At 35.9% G+C, this 15,599-nt stretch overlaps 2 protein-coding genes across 2 annotated transcripts; one reads left to right on the top strand and one right to left on the bottom strand.

The window, feature by feature from the left end:
- Nucleotides 1,543-6,735, top strand: LOC109224033. The gene is made up of 4 exons (XM_019388575.1): nt 1,543-2,072; nt 2,202-2,323; nt 5,086-5,247; nt 6,255-6,735. Exons 1-4 carry the CDS (start codon nt 1,842-1,844, stop codon nt 6,358-6,360), a joined length of 621 nt encoding a protein of 206 aa, XP_019244120.1. The 5' UTR covers nt 1,543-1,841; the 3' UTR covers nt 6,361-6,735.
- LOC109224473 lies at nt 13,571-14,935 on the bottom strand. Its single transcript, XM_019389051.1, has 3 exons — nt 14,905-14,935; nt 14,134-14,744; nt 13,571-14,029 (listed from the first exon to the last, which is right to left on the bottom strand). The coding sequence occupies exons 1-3, from the start codon at nt 14,933-14,935 to the stop codon at nt 13,571-13,573; spliced, it is 1,101 nt and encodes a 366-aa protein (XP_019244596.1).

Here is a 15,599-nt window from a genome sequence, read left to right as displayed (position 1 = left end):
CGACTCCAATTCGTTAAGAATCACCCGTCATCGTAGCAAAATTCGTCAATAATAAGAAATTAGGGCTAGAGTGAAATCGAAGAAGAGAGAACTTGATTTGGGGAAATTGAGAAGAAGAGAACGACTAGCAGCTTCAGATTACATATTGTACTCGACCTGCTCTAATACCATGTCAAAATCAAGCTAGACCTGCCATGGACATGGAGGCAAGATCTAGTGAGAAGAGAGGAAATGCAGAGAGTAAAGTAGAGGATCGAAGAGAGAAAAATTGTATATCTTTTCTTTCTTACATTACTGCATTGTACTAGAGTATGTTTTATATATACAAAACTACTAATATGTCTTAACTAATTAACTAATAGACTCATCTAGAAGTGTACATGTTAAATAGCACAATGTACAAGTACCCTCAACTAGACTTTATATCTCTTCAAGTTAGCCACCCATATTATCCACCAAAAAATGGGTTGAATAATAATTTTTTTAAAAACGGGTCAAATATAGATAAGAACCATATTATCCATTTAGAAAATGGATAACCAATGGGTCTAACTTTTATATTTGTAAAGCCTAAAATTGGGGATTCCTCAAGTTAGGGAGACTAAGAACTCTCCCAAAAGTGATCATATGCAAGAAGTCATGGATAATATGGTTACTCATATTATCCGCCGGTTAACCCGTTTTTATCCGTATTAAATATGGGTCGGGTCGGATAATTTATCAGTTTTTCCATTACCTGTTTTCGACCCGAACCATATCTGATCTGACCCGCCCGTTTGCCACTCCTATGTACAGAGTACATCAATATAGTAATGAAGAAATTTTACATTAGTTGTATAATTTTATGAGTTATAACATGTTATTACTCGATCTTTTATGAGATCATACCAGGCTTGCGAGGAAAAGTTACTTGTTGGAGTAAAACTTAGTTTGATGCACATTGTGCGCACATAATTTAAGAACTTTGTGAAAATTCAAAAAGGTCGAACATAAAAAAGTAAAAAGTTAATCTTATAAAAATCGATATTGTAGAGTGATTCAAATTTCTTTTTAGTATCAATGTACCTAAATTAAACTCGAATAAATAAATTAAAAAATAAGTTTAAGTTCTATAAATTAAAGGTGTAAAAATATTTCCGCAATCAAGGCTTTTTAAAGGATACTCTTTCTGGTCCATAATAAGTGATTTTTTGGCTTTTTCTTTGTGATCCAAGATAAGTGATTTTTTCAGATTTCAAGATTGAATTAATTATTTTTTTCCTACATTGCCCTTGGAGTAAATAATGTTGAACTATGTGTTAGGATTATTTATGTGAAGAGCTAGTAAATGTTAATATAGTCAATTTCATTGCTAATTAATGTTAAAAGGTGAGTTTCTTAATATGTGTGAAAACAACCAAAAAAATCATTTATTTTGGAACGGAGGGAGTAACTAAAAGTAACTCTAATAAATATCATTAATTGGTAGCCTTAGACAAATTAATTTATAGCATTAATTAAGTAACAAAGTCATTACACTAATCCAGAAAAACAGTTCCCTTTCTAGCCGGTTTCTAAGTCTTTGCTGTCCAATCTGGTGTACGCGCACAACCTGCAGAGACAGACCCCTATTATTTCCACTATATTATTACTCCGTACATTTCTATGTCGTCCAATTTTTGTGTACTACTTTTTTTCTCCAACCAATATCAATCGTGCAGGCAAACTTCCATTTTCATAAATTAATACAATTAGACAGAGTCTTATGTTTATGTTTTGTTTGTTACATCCAAAATAGGAAACTAGAGCTCTGTATAGGTCTAGTTTGAGAGGAATTAATTTGAGAGAAATTTTTGGGGAAAATGAATATGGATGTGAGGAAAATAGTGGTAATTGTGGAAGATTTGGAAGTATCAAGAACAGCTCTTCAATGGGCTCTTCATAATTTCTTACGTTATGGGGATTTAGTGACACTTCTCCACGTTTTCCCAAATTTAAAATCCAGGAGCAACAATAAGAGGCTCAGGAATCTCCGCCTCAAAGGTTTTCAATTGGCTCTGTCTTTTCAAGACCTTTGCAACAATTATCCCAACGTAAGAGACTCTGTCTTTTTGATCCCATGTTGTTCTGTTTTGGATGTTGTTAGTTTAGTTTATGTTGTAATGTTATCTGATACAGATATGAAATAAAAGACATAGCTCTCTGGGGTTGATCTGTTACAGACCAAGACTGAGATTGTGGTCGCTGAAGGGGACTCAGATGGAGGAAAGATTGCTGCTGTGGTTAGAGAGATTGGAGCTTCTGCTCTTGTTGTTGGACTTCATGATCATAGCTTTCTTTACAGGTAATGTTTCAAATTAATCCCTCTATTCTCTTTCTTTCCCAGATTGAAGCCTTTTCTTGTTTTTGACTTCTCAATCTCCTGTTGATCTTTAGTGTTTTACGAAGTGGAAACAAATTATCCCATGATTCATTATCTCGGGTAATTAATCGCGAGATTAGTTATACTCTCATGGGGATAAAAAAATACTACAATCCCGGGATTAGTTATATCACGATTATATCCCAACCAAACGTGGGATAAACTCATCTCAAATTTGATCCCGGAATTAGTTATCCCTTGTCCCTCGTACCAAACGAATCATTTAGTTTGGGAACAAGTTATCCCAGGAGTAACTATTTTGGGATTAGTTATTTTGAGATTAGTTATACTGGGATTGTTATCCCACTCTCCAAACCTAAATAACATTAGGTGAAATAAACTCATCTCAAATTTTCGAAATAACTAACCGCTATTTTATCCAAGTAAACGTGAAATAAACTCATCTAAAATTTAATATTGGAATTAATTATTCCTTATTTCTCCAACGAAATGAGCGCTGATTGATTAAATGATTAAGGTTGTGTGTACTGAATTATTTCAGTATAGATAGAGAATGGATGGATAAAGAATGGATGCATTAAACCATGGGTTGGTCAACTCTCCACAATTATAGCCTGTTTGGCCAAGTTTTTTTCTGCCCAAAAGTGTTTTTTTTGGCCAAAAATTGAGGTGTTTGGCCAAGCTTTTGGAAGGAAAAAAAGTGCTTTTGAGGAGAAGCAGAAGCAGTTTTGGAGAAGCAGAAAAAAGCAGCTTCTCTCCAAAAGCACTTTTCTGATAAGCACTTTTGAAAAAAATACACTTAGAAGCAGTTTTCAAAAGCTTGGCCAAATACTAATTACTGCTCAAAAGTGTTTTTCTAATTAATTAGCCAAACACAAGCTACTTCTCACCAAAAGCATTTTTTTTAAAAGCACTTTTGAGAAAAGCTTCTCAAAATAAACTGATTTTAAAAGCTTGGCCAAACGAACTATTAGTTTTAACCCAATAAGTGACAATCTGGAGCTAAAAGTGCTCCCCTCTTCGGCCCCCCACACTTTTTTTGTCCTTTTTGGATTTAGCTATGATTAATGTTGAGCCCTCTTTCAGTTAAAAAAAATTTTTGGTCAATCTTTCACAGTTAAAATTTGCATTATGAAAATTGTAATTACATGTTCTAATCTACTTGGAGCAGGTTCCAAGGAACTTCTTTCTCTTTCTTTTCCTACCGCCTATACTTAAAATTCCTCCCTTTACATTACAAAGCTAGAACTTCTCTTGTGATATGTTTGAAGTTTTGGATGTAGCATGGCCGTCAATTAAGTGGGTAAGAACCACATAAAAGGTCTCATCTTTAATTCCTAACAGAAATAAAAGATATTAGGTAATTTTTCTTATCTAAGTTTGGGTAAATAAAATTATCTGGTACCTGTTATTGATGAGAGGTAGCACGTATTCCGTGAAATTAATCGTTATTGGTGGAAGGTAGAAAGCTGGACCGGACACGGTTATCAAAAGTTCGGATGTAGGGTAGCAAACGGGCGGGGCGGGTAGGATATAGAAAGAGTCGGAAACGGGTAATATAAAAACGGATAAATTATTCGACGTGATCCATATTTAATATGGATAAAAAATGGGTTAACTGGCGGATAACCATATTATCCATGAGTTAAACTCATTGGTTATCCATTTCTTTTATTCATTTTGCCACCACTATTCGGATGTCTTTAACTATAATCAGTACTTCACTGATTTAATTATATTGTTTGGATAAGGATTTATGAATTATTAATTGTTTGCTGAACTGGCCATCTCCTCTACTCTGCCACGTTTCGGTAACTGCCCATTGGCCGGCCGTTTCATGCAACAGTGTGCTCATTATTTGACTGCTTAATTTTTGATTCATGTGTATCAGATGATCCTCAGAATAACATTTCCTTAAAATTTGTTTTGGTATCTCAAATTCTTGTATGGCTAGTTGATCACTGAAAGACACACAATTACTGCCATGAAACTAGAAACCTAGCCAGCCTTTCATATCCTATCTGCTAACATATTTGACCACAAATGGGCTGGAACTATGAAGCAAGAACCACTTGTATTGTATGGTGGGAACTATGACACTAATAGGTCATAGAATTAGAAATATTTGGTTGTACCGGGGTGGTAGCAAAATGGATAAAAGAAAACAGTCATTCATTCATATTATCTATAAAAAATGGGATGGATAATAAGATTTTAAAAACAGGTCAAATATGGATAGGAACCATATAATCTACTTAGAGAATAGATAACTAATGGATAGCTAACGGGTTTAACTTTTATATTTGTAAATCCATGGCTTCTTGAATATGATTACCTTTGGGAGAATTCTCAGTCGCCTATTAACCCATTTTCTATCCGTATTAAGTATGGATCGAATAATTTATTCGTATTTGCATTACCCGTTTCGATTCTGACTCGAGACGCCCGTTTGCCACCCGTAGCTGCACCTAATTCTATAGTTAAGAGAACTAGAAAATCATGAGTAAGACTTGCGGCTAGGCGAGACAATTTTTTGTTTCACCTATAATAACTTAAACAACCAATTTAGTTCAATCTCAAACTAGTTAAGGTCGATGAATTCACGGTAATCGTTACGCTCTATGCGGACCACTTCATCTGCAATGATATATTATCTTAGAAATATTCAATAATGCAACTAAAACTAGATACTTTATTTATTTATTTATTTATTTATTGCATAGGATGGCCATGGCCCAGAACAATATAGCAAGCAATTTGAATTGCAAAGTATTAGCCATCAAACAACCAACACCATTGACCACCACAAGGAAAAGGACTACTATTTCTTTACCTGTCAGTTCAACCAACATGGACTTCTCACAGATTGAAATAGCTTCACTAAGGTAAGAATCTCATTCCTAATCTCATGCATTTACTTTTTTTTTCTTACTTTGATCCAAATCTGTTACCTGCTCCATATACTAATCTGTGGTCCAAACTCTTGTATATAATCGCACTAAAAAATTAAAATGATAAGGTTCCCTATCTTCTTCTATTTTGTTTATGGAACCATTAGCTTAAAGTGGTAAACAAAATTGTATTTTCCTAAGTGAAGTTGTGTGTGAAAAAGGACTAAATAAAGCAATATGATATAGCTGTAGACAAAGAAATTAAGGACAGGGTTTCCACTACAAGCAAAAGCTATCAAGAATTAAATGAATTTGTTACCTGTCATCTTGACAGCTCATGTTGGAAAACATCCATTTGTTGTGGTCATTAAAATTAGGTCATGCAGCTTTTAGGAAAATTATTTATCAATATCCTGTTGAAGGGAGCCTTGGCGTAATTGGTAAAGTTGCTGTCACAGGATCAGGAGGTCACATGTTCGAGTCGTGAAAACAATCTTTTACAAAAAATCTAGGGTAAGGCTGCATACAATAGACCTTTGTGATCCGGTTCCGCGCATAGCGAAAACTTAATGCACCAGGCTGTCTTTTTTTTTTTTTTTTAAATTTAATTTCTACAACAAATTATATTAATTTATCATAGTTAAGTAATGAATTGATATCAGAATACTACGATAAAGTGATAAACTTGTATTCAAAAGGCACCTGTTATATACTTATTGAATTGGTATAAACATCTGATATGAATAAAAAAATTCTCTTCTTTCAAGAAGTCAGGTCTCTTACATGCTTTTCTAAAATTATGAAAATTGAAATTTCTATATTCTGTAATCTAAAATTGAGATAATGTATACATCAATCTATTATTAGGACTGAGAGGATACATAATTTTAGCAATATTTGGAGGATTATATTATGGATAAATCATCAATGAAACGACCCCAAAAAAGATAAACAAAGAAGATTTGTGGCCCACAAACTATTGATAATTGAAATGTGTGCAGTGTCCCTGAAGTTGGCCCACCAAGAATTCCATACCAAGTTTGTCCAGACCCTCATGCTATTATTTGGAGAACAGGGAGATCCAGAAGATGGACAAGAAGAGATTAAATCTAAGAAATGTTTTCTATTTCAATGAGGAATTATGTATATCTGTTTGTTATTAATTTTTTGATGGCAACAGTGGTTCTTGAATTTTCACAGTTTGACTCAAACAACACAGAACAAAGGGGAAAAAGGTTTACGAAATTTCATTGAGTTGATGGTAATCTGGTAAATGAAGATTCATATTCATGCCATTTTACCAAAAATAGCGAATGATTGGCAAGGCGACATATGACTTCAGAAGAGCCAACTTTAACGCTATACATATTTTGGATGGGTGATTTGCACAAATAGGACATTTTGGTGTCACTTTTGATTTTTTTTATCTCGCTTGCTTAATGGGCAGAACTTCAATTTAACAAGTGTTGCTTCTCGCTTGCTTCATGGGCAATACATTTACTTTTAGTAAAAATAGCACGGGCTAGCCAGTTTTCGGACTGGTCATTCAAAAATAGCCAACATCCGCAAAGTCATTGAAAAATAGCCACTATTTTGCTGCAACACAGAAAGTTCCAGCATAATATACTGGTGATTGGTACACTTGTGTATGAACTTTCAGCATATTATGCTGGAACTCCAACAGGCAGAAAGTTCCAGTATAATATACTGGAGATTGGAGCACCGGTGCTCGAATTTCCAGTATATTATGCTAGACCGCTATATTATATTGGAACACTAGTATATTATACTGGAGTTCTAGTATACTTATGCTGGAACTCCAGTATAATATACTAGAGTATTTTTTCGGATTTTGAATAGTGTTTTTGTTCAGATTTATCTTTACAGGAAAAGTGGCTAAATTTTATTACTTTTGAAACTGTGACTATTTTTGAATGACCACTTGTAAATTTGGCTATTTTTTAATTTCTCCCTTACTTTTAAGGAATTTTTACATTCCTATGCCATATAGTAAACTATATTACCCTCAATGTTTTAGGTTTGATATAATTACATTTAGTATACCTAATTATCAATTATATACCATATGTGTTTTAACCGTACATTAATGGTACCGTATATCCCTCCTAAATTAATGGTACCGTATATTCCTCCAAATACCCCCCCCCCCCCCCTTCCCCCACGTTTCTCTCTTCCAAACCCACACCCTCACCCACGTATCACCCCACACCCACGTTTCTTTCCCATTATTTCCTCTGCTAAAACCAGAGAAACATATGTAACCCCCACCATTAACGTCCAATTTCAAATTTTTTCTTCTACAACCAGTCAAAATTGAAGTCAATTCTTCAAAGTTCATATATACATTTACCTTCAGCTTCAAATTTTCTCAATGAAGAAGAACAAACCTTCAAAGCACAGCCCTAAAAAAGCTAGAGAAGCTGATATACCTTCTTTTGATTTGGGCGTATTATCACCACATTCACCCAAAAAGCATGGAAAATCTACACATGCAATTGTAGATAAGAAGCATAGTCTTTCTCCGCATCAAATCACGGCTGAAGCTAGAACTAAACAAAAACATGATTTCGATGCTGGAGAATATTCGAGGCCAATCAAACAAGCGAAAAGGAAAGGAAAAGAGATATTGTTCGATGATGATTTTGTAGAAGATGTGCCTATCAGTAAACCTGGAAAGAAAGCGAAGGTGTCTCCCAGTTCAAAAACTCCCAAAAAGAAGAAAACTTCAAAAAAAGCCCCTACTGTTAAATCTCCTAAAAATGTTCGAAAACAGTCATTAGTGAAGGTAAGAATTTAGTAATTTCTTCACTAGTTATTTCGTTTGTTTTAGTTGTTAAAAATCTACATAATCTGTGTTTTTTCTGCTTTGTAGATTATTTGTCTTCATTTTGAAGATTAATTGTAGCTATATTGATCTGTTTAAAATTGTAGATATTTTGTTATTTTTTTTTATATAAATGGCAAATGTATCTATGTTTTTTAAGCACTGAATTAATGTGAGATTATTTGTCTTCATTTTTGAAGATTAATTGTAGCTTTATTGATCTGTTTAAAATTGTAGATATTTTGTATATTTTTTGTAGTTATTTTGTAGATAAATTGCAAATGTATCTATGTTTTTTAAGCACTGTATTAATGTGAGATTATTTATATTTTGTGCAGAATGGACATTTTTTTGCATCCCATAATGTTGATTATGGGGTGCTTAGATTCCAGACATTATGTGACCCTAGCATTCCTAACCAAATTAAAGAGCTTTTGTCTCCAAATGTTTTGAAGCTATTCGAGAAGACATGCTTTGGTTATTTACTATCATTCAACAATTTTATTTTAATTTCTATTTGTTTATATAGGAGGAGGGCTCTGTATTCTATAAAGGACAACCAAATTAAGCCATGGTTAGATCTTGGAGTGGAAAAGGTTGACAAGAAGGAGTGGTTCTTTTTCCTGGCACACCCCGGACAAGTCCTTAATCACTCGGTAAGATTCAATGTATTTGATTTGTAGATATTTTTTAGATAATTTGTATTCTGATTGTAGATGCTTTGTTTTCTGTTTGTAATGTAATTGTAGTTATTTTGTAGTTTTGTGTAGATTATTTGAAGATAACTTGTAGTATAAAGGCAATCTGTTTTTGTTGCAGCACATTGATGTTATAATGTATTACTTGAGGTGTCACGACCCCAAACCCGGACCCGGTCGTGATGGCGCCTCTCGTGAAGACAAGGCCAACCGACTATTCCCAATTCGAAGTTAAACAGCTAAACAGCAAGAAAATAGTCTAAAACGTGATTTAATAATACTACGTAGCAAATAATATCATAACAATGCGGAAGTATAACCCAAACACAGCCCTAACCGGGGTGTCACTAGTCATGACCATCTATAAGTCATAATACAAGTCTGCTAAGTCTGTAAACTAGTACATCTGTATGAAACAAGATAGAAATGATAAAGGAGGAGAAACACGGAAACTGCGGACGCCAGGCAGCTACCTCGTGTACTCCGACTGTCCGCCTGAAGCTGGAAGGATCAACACTCGGGAGCGGAACCAGCTACGCCTGAATTTGCACACAGGGTGTAGGGAGTAAAGTGAGTACTCCAACTCAGAGAGTAACAAATGTAAATAACGACTGAAAGCATGAAAACACGTAAGGCACAAGGCATTCTATAATGAAGCAGTTAAATCATTCATAAACAGTAAACCAAATAAAAGGTAAATAGAGATCCTTTTTCATCAACTACGCATATAATTGACAGGCAAATACGAAAAATAAACACGAAAAGGTTCGCCCCTCGGGCACTGTATCAACAAAACCGCTCCTCGGGCAACATCTCGGAATATTAATACCAGCCCCTCGGGCTCAATCTCACATCACAATGGGTACCCGCGCTCACTGGGGGTGTGCAGACTCCTGGAGGGGCCCCTTACGGCCCAAGCGCAATATCAAGCCATCTCGTGGCATCATAACATGCTCTCGGCCTCATATCAATATCAAGCCACCTCGTGGCATACAAATCTCAGGCCCTCGGCCTCAAATCAATATCAGTGTTTCCTCACAACATAGGCCCTCGGCCTTGCTCAGTCAAAATCCTCACAAGCCACTCGGGCAATAGTAAAATAGTGTTTCTCAGCCCAAACATCATTTAAAATATCATTTAAGTATTAAAACTGAGTAAACATGGCTGAGTATGAAAATCGGTGGAAAATAACATGACTGAGTTCAAGTAATAAGTCAAAACAGTGAGGAAATATCGATAAAAATCCCCGAAGGGTTCAAATAGTTGGCACGAAGCCCAGATATGGCATTCAGCCCAAATAATGATGATATCAAATAGGTTTCAGTCAAATACGCGGTAAAATCATTAATCGGGACGGACCAATTTACAATCCCCAATAGTGCACGACCCCACGCTCGTCATCAAGCGTGTGTCTCACCTCAATATAGCACTACGATGTGCAACCCGGGGTTTCAAACCCTCAGAACATCATTTACAATCATTACTCACCTCGAACCGGTCAAATCTCTAGCTCGCGACGCCTTTGCCCCTCGAATCGGCCTCCACGCGCGTCGAATCTATCCAAAATTAGAACGAGGATGTCAAAATATGCTAAGGGAATGAAGCCCAAGCGAAAAAAATCAATAATTGACACAAATCCCGAAATTACCAAAATCCGACTCCCGGGCTCACATCTCGGAATTCAATAATTTTTATACCAATAGATTTCTTATCTGCCCACGAGTTCATACATATCAAAAGTTCAGAAATCCGACCTCAAATGGTCCATCAAATCCTCAATCAAAGGTCTAAATTTCCAAGCCATAGTTTTTCAATTTTTGGCTTAATTTCCATGATTTACTAGGTGGAATTCACATAATGATCGAGTTTTAAGACCAATAATCTTACCTCCAGGTGATTCCCCTTGAATCCCTCTTCAATCTCCTTCAAAAAGCTCCAAAAATGACCTACTATGGAGAAAATAAACCCCACATTCGCGCACAAGACGACCTTTTAAACTTTTTGCCCAGGCCTAAAAATCCTTCTTCACGAACGCGGTCAAAGCCTCGCGTTCGCGATGCACAATTCAACTTTGACAAATTTCCTCTTACGCGATCGCGACCTAAGCCTCGCGAACGCGATGCTTAGCCCAGGTGAACCTTCGTGAACGCGCTCCATCAATCGCGAACGCGATGAGTTAATTCCACTGAAGCTCAGCACTCTCAATTCCTTCTATGCGAACGCGACACCTATCCTGCATACGCGATGCATCAATCCTTAGCCCTTCGCGAATGCGGAGCTCCCATCCCGAACGCGAAGGCTTAATCTTTGCCTTCCTCAACTGACTCTTCGCGAAGAGACAGTTACCTGCAACTGCTGAAGGCCAAAATCTGCAACTTTCTTCAACTTCAAATGATCCGTTCAACCCTCCGAAACTCACCCGAGGCCCCCGGGACCTCAACCAAAGGCACCAACATACCCCAAAACCTCATTCAAACTTGTTGCAATCTTCAAAACACCTCAAACAACATCAAATCAACTAAAACACATCGAATTCAAGCCTAAGTTTCTAAAAATCTTTCGAATTCCGCTTTTGATCAAAAACCCAACCAAACCACGTCCGAATAACCTGAAATTTTGCACACACATCCCAAATGACATAAGAAGCTACTGAAACTCTTGAAATTCCATTTCGACCCCTATATCAAAATCTCGCCTACCAACCGGAAATCGCCAAAATATCAACTTTGCCAATTCAAGCCTAAATCTACTCCAAACCTCCAAAGCCCATTACGATCAAACTCCTAAGTCTCAAATCACCTCCCGAAGCTAACCGAACCATCGGAACTCACATCCGAGACTTCTAACACATAAGTCAACATCCGGTTGATTTTTCCAATTCAAGCTTTCTCAAAAGAGACTAAGTGTCTCAATCCTTACCAAAATCATTCCGGATTCGATCCGACTAACCCGATACCACAAACATGGATAAACAAAGCATAAAGAAGTAGAAATGGGGGGGGGGAATGGAGCAGTAACTCATGAGATTATGGTCGGGTCGTCACATGAGGAAAAGAGGCAAGTATGGCCCCCACAACAAGACCAGGTTTACTACAACAGATTGTTTGTTCAAGACTAGGATTGAACAAATTTATGAAAAGTTCCAAATTCTCCTCAAGAAAAGAAGTTTTATGTTGTCAAACCCCAGGACGTTGTAGCAGAATATATATTGGGGTATAGACTACTAGCAAATGTTGCATGGGATGAAGTTGATTATCTCATCATACCCGTCAACATTGTAGAATAATTCCACTGGGTGTTGGTTGTTTTTGACATTGCAGACACGTAACTTTATGCGTATGATTCCATGGTCTTCACGCAATCACCCTATTGTTGAATCTTGTGTCGACAAGTTTTCTATTACTATCCCTTTGTATTTGTCATGCACCGGTTTTTATGGGAAGCGTAAAGACATCAACTTTAAGAATACAAAGGCATACATTGAAAAAGCTGTTACCAACCCTCTTAACATTCAGTGTATCGTCGGAGAGATACCACAGCAAAAAGAAGGATCACTGTAACAAAAATCTTCTTTCTTTCTATACATTTAACCCTTTTTTTCTAAACGTTTGGTAAATATTGACATTTTTTATCTTTGCAGCGATTGTGGTATATTTGTTGCTGCCTTTGCAGAGTATGTTAGTCTTGGAGAGTTATCAATTCCGGAAGAAGACCTTTCCGAAATTGACCAACATCGTAGACGCTATGGAGCGCTACTTTGGGACTATGCTAGAAAGAAGCAGGAGCATGGGCCAATCAGTGAAAGTGAGGTGACTGGCAAATTGGCAAGGAGAAAAGGTGCACCAGCTTTGAATGAGAAAACACGAGTCCTGAGGAAGAAGAAGTTGTTGTAATTGTATGGAACATGTAGTACAATTGTTTAGTTGATGCTATCTAGAAGAAAGATGGTAGACAAGTTTTTGAACAATATTGTTGTGTTTTAATTGTAGCAGACTTGCGCTACAATTATAGTAGCCTTTGTTTTTTTTTCTTATCCAGTATAGTAGTTCAAATGGAAACATTCTGTTGGTTTTATATTCACTTCTTGAATGTTTACAGTACTTGATCTTCATTATTTTAGCATATAAATCCTTTCCAGCTGAATTTTTATACAGTTATTCTGTCAACGCAAAAATATGTAGTTATTTTATTATTTTTCTGTAGATAAAGTGTAAAAATCAATAACTAAATATTTTGTTGCTTTTACATTCAATTTGTTGAATGTAAACAGTACCTGATCTACGTTATTTTTAGCATATAACTTCTTTCTAGCTGAATTATAATCTAGTTATTATGTCAGCTCCAGCTATTGTAGTTTTTTTTGTAGTTGAATTTGTAGATAATTTGTAGCAAATATTTAACAATGTGTTTTGTTGCTTTTATATTCATTTGTTAAATGTAAACAGTACTTGATCTACAATATTTTAGTATATAACTCATTTCCTACTGATTTATAATGTAGTTATTCTGTCAATTCCAGTTAATGTAATTTTTTGTAGTTGTATTGTAGATAAATTGCAAAAAAATATTAACAACTATGTAAAGGATGCTAGAGATAGTAAAAAAGTGGTAGATTATATATATAGAAACCATTCATAAACGAATCACTCTATGAAAGTATTATCTCAATATAGAAAGATCCTAACTAACTACATTATGATCTTAAAAAACCTCAACAATTACACATCAAATTCTCTTATCCTGAACTCACCAACAATTTTTATGAAATATTCTGTTAACTACATAAAATTTTATTTTTTTTGGGTGGGTTCTTACAAGATCTTTTGTTATGCCCTTCTTCTCCGCAGTTGCCACATGAAACCTTGTACTTCTTTGAATTTATTTCATCATATGTTTTGTATCTTTCTTTTTGAGGTCTTCCTGGCTGCCTTTTTCCTCCTGTAGGTGGATTTACTACTTCTTCAGATATATGTTGTGGCACATTCCATTTGCTTTCTTCAGGCAGGGGATTTACTGGTATTTCATAAGTACACAATAGGTTCTTCCTTGTGTAATAAGGAGAACAATATTGTTCAAAAGACTCATCCCTGTGTCTTAAAGCAGCCAAATCATGTGGACAAGGAAGTTCATCAAGCTGGAATTGCCCACAACTACATCTCTTGTTTGCAAGACAAACAATATAGCGCCTCACACCATCTAGTACTGTATGGATGTAGTCTGTTGAAGCCCTCACCTACAATTACATTACAAACAAAAATAATTCATATACGGTTAAATACAAATTATCTACATTGTCCTGTATAAATTAATTTGATGCAATAAATGATCATATCTTACTCTAAGCTTGTGCGACAATGTTCTGTTGTCATCCAACTCTTTGTTGAATTTAAACCCAAGGTATGTGAATGTACCCTTTGCTTTCAATAACTTTTCCTTCGTCCAACGTTCAAGAAGAGTCCTCATATACTCTAATAGTTCTACTATCGGCAGCTCTCTTGCGTATTTTGTTACAGCATTCAACGACTCTGCAATGTTTGATATCATAGTCCAAGTTCTGTTCACCGTAGCATGTACTCGAGACCATCTATGGCAGCCAATATCGTATAAGTATGCTTTAACACGCGGGTCAATCTCTTCAATCTTTGACATCCTTTCATTAAATTGATCAAGCGTGTATGATCGTTCCGTGGCAAAGTATAATTCGCTTAACTTTAGATGACCCTTCTTGAACTTTGCCCTTATATTTGTCCAAATATGCCACATGCAAGAATAATGTGGCATGTCGGGATAAACAATAGATGTTGCCTTCAAGATACTCTCATTCCGATTCGAAACAACACACATATTTGGTCTTTCACCATATGCATGTTTGAATTGCTCAAAAAACCACTTCCATGATGCGTCATTTTCTGAATCAACAACAGCATATGCCAATGGTAATATGGTACCTACATTATGTGGCAAATAATAATTAATTGGCTGCAGGAAAAATGCAGAGGAAGACATATACATACAAACTACAACTTTTCAACAATATATCTACAATAAATCTACAAGTACTACAAAAAAGAGACAAGCTACAATATTTCTACAATAAAACTACAATACCTGCTGCATCCATTGTACTAGCTGTTAGCATTATTCCCCTGTATGCTGACTTTAAAAAGGCCCATCAACTACTACAACTGGCCTACAATATTCCCAACCACTGATTGACGTACAAATCGCAACAAATACATACAAGAAGCAATCATCGTCCGTCTTCTTCAATTAAACTACAGACCCCGGATAAGTCTTCTCCAGAATATACAAATAACTAGGCAATTTGTTGTAGGAGTCAGCAGGATGACCTCTCAAAAACTCCAAATCCTTTTCCTTTGCTCTCCAAGCTTGCATATATGTTAAGTTCACGCCGTGTTCAGAAAACATATAAGTTTGTATGTCTTTTGGTGTGTAAATTGTCTTAGGATCAGCATATTTTGGAATAACCATGCTACCAATGTCACGACCCTAAACCAGACCCGGTCGTGATGACGTCTCTCGTGAAGACAAGGCCAACCGACACAACTCCAGTTTAAACAATTATAATAATACAGTTTAAGTCATTAACATGCTAATAATCCCAATATATAAGTGAAATAGCACAATTTGCGGAAAAATAACCAACACAGCCCGACATCGGGGTGTCACAAGTTACGAGCATCTACTAAGGTCTGAACACAACTAAGAATCTAAAATATACTAAACACGGTCTAAGGAAGGAAAGAGGGAGAAAAGTAGTGCTACGGACGTCGGGCAGCTAC

The sequence above is a fragment of the Nicotiana attenuata genome, chromosome 3, assembly GCF_001879085.1.
Source record: "Nicotiana attenuata strain UT chromosome 3, NIATTr2, whole genome shotgun sequence".
NCBI classification, from domain to species: Eukaryota; Viridiplantae; Streptophyta; class Magnoliopsida; order Solanales; family Solanaceae; genus Nicotiana; species Nicotiana attenuata.
Note: the sequence above shows the minus strand (reverse complement) of the source record. Positions and strands in the feature narration are given on the sequence as shown.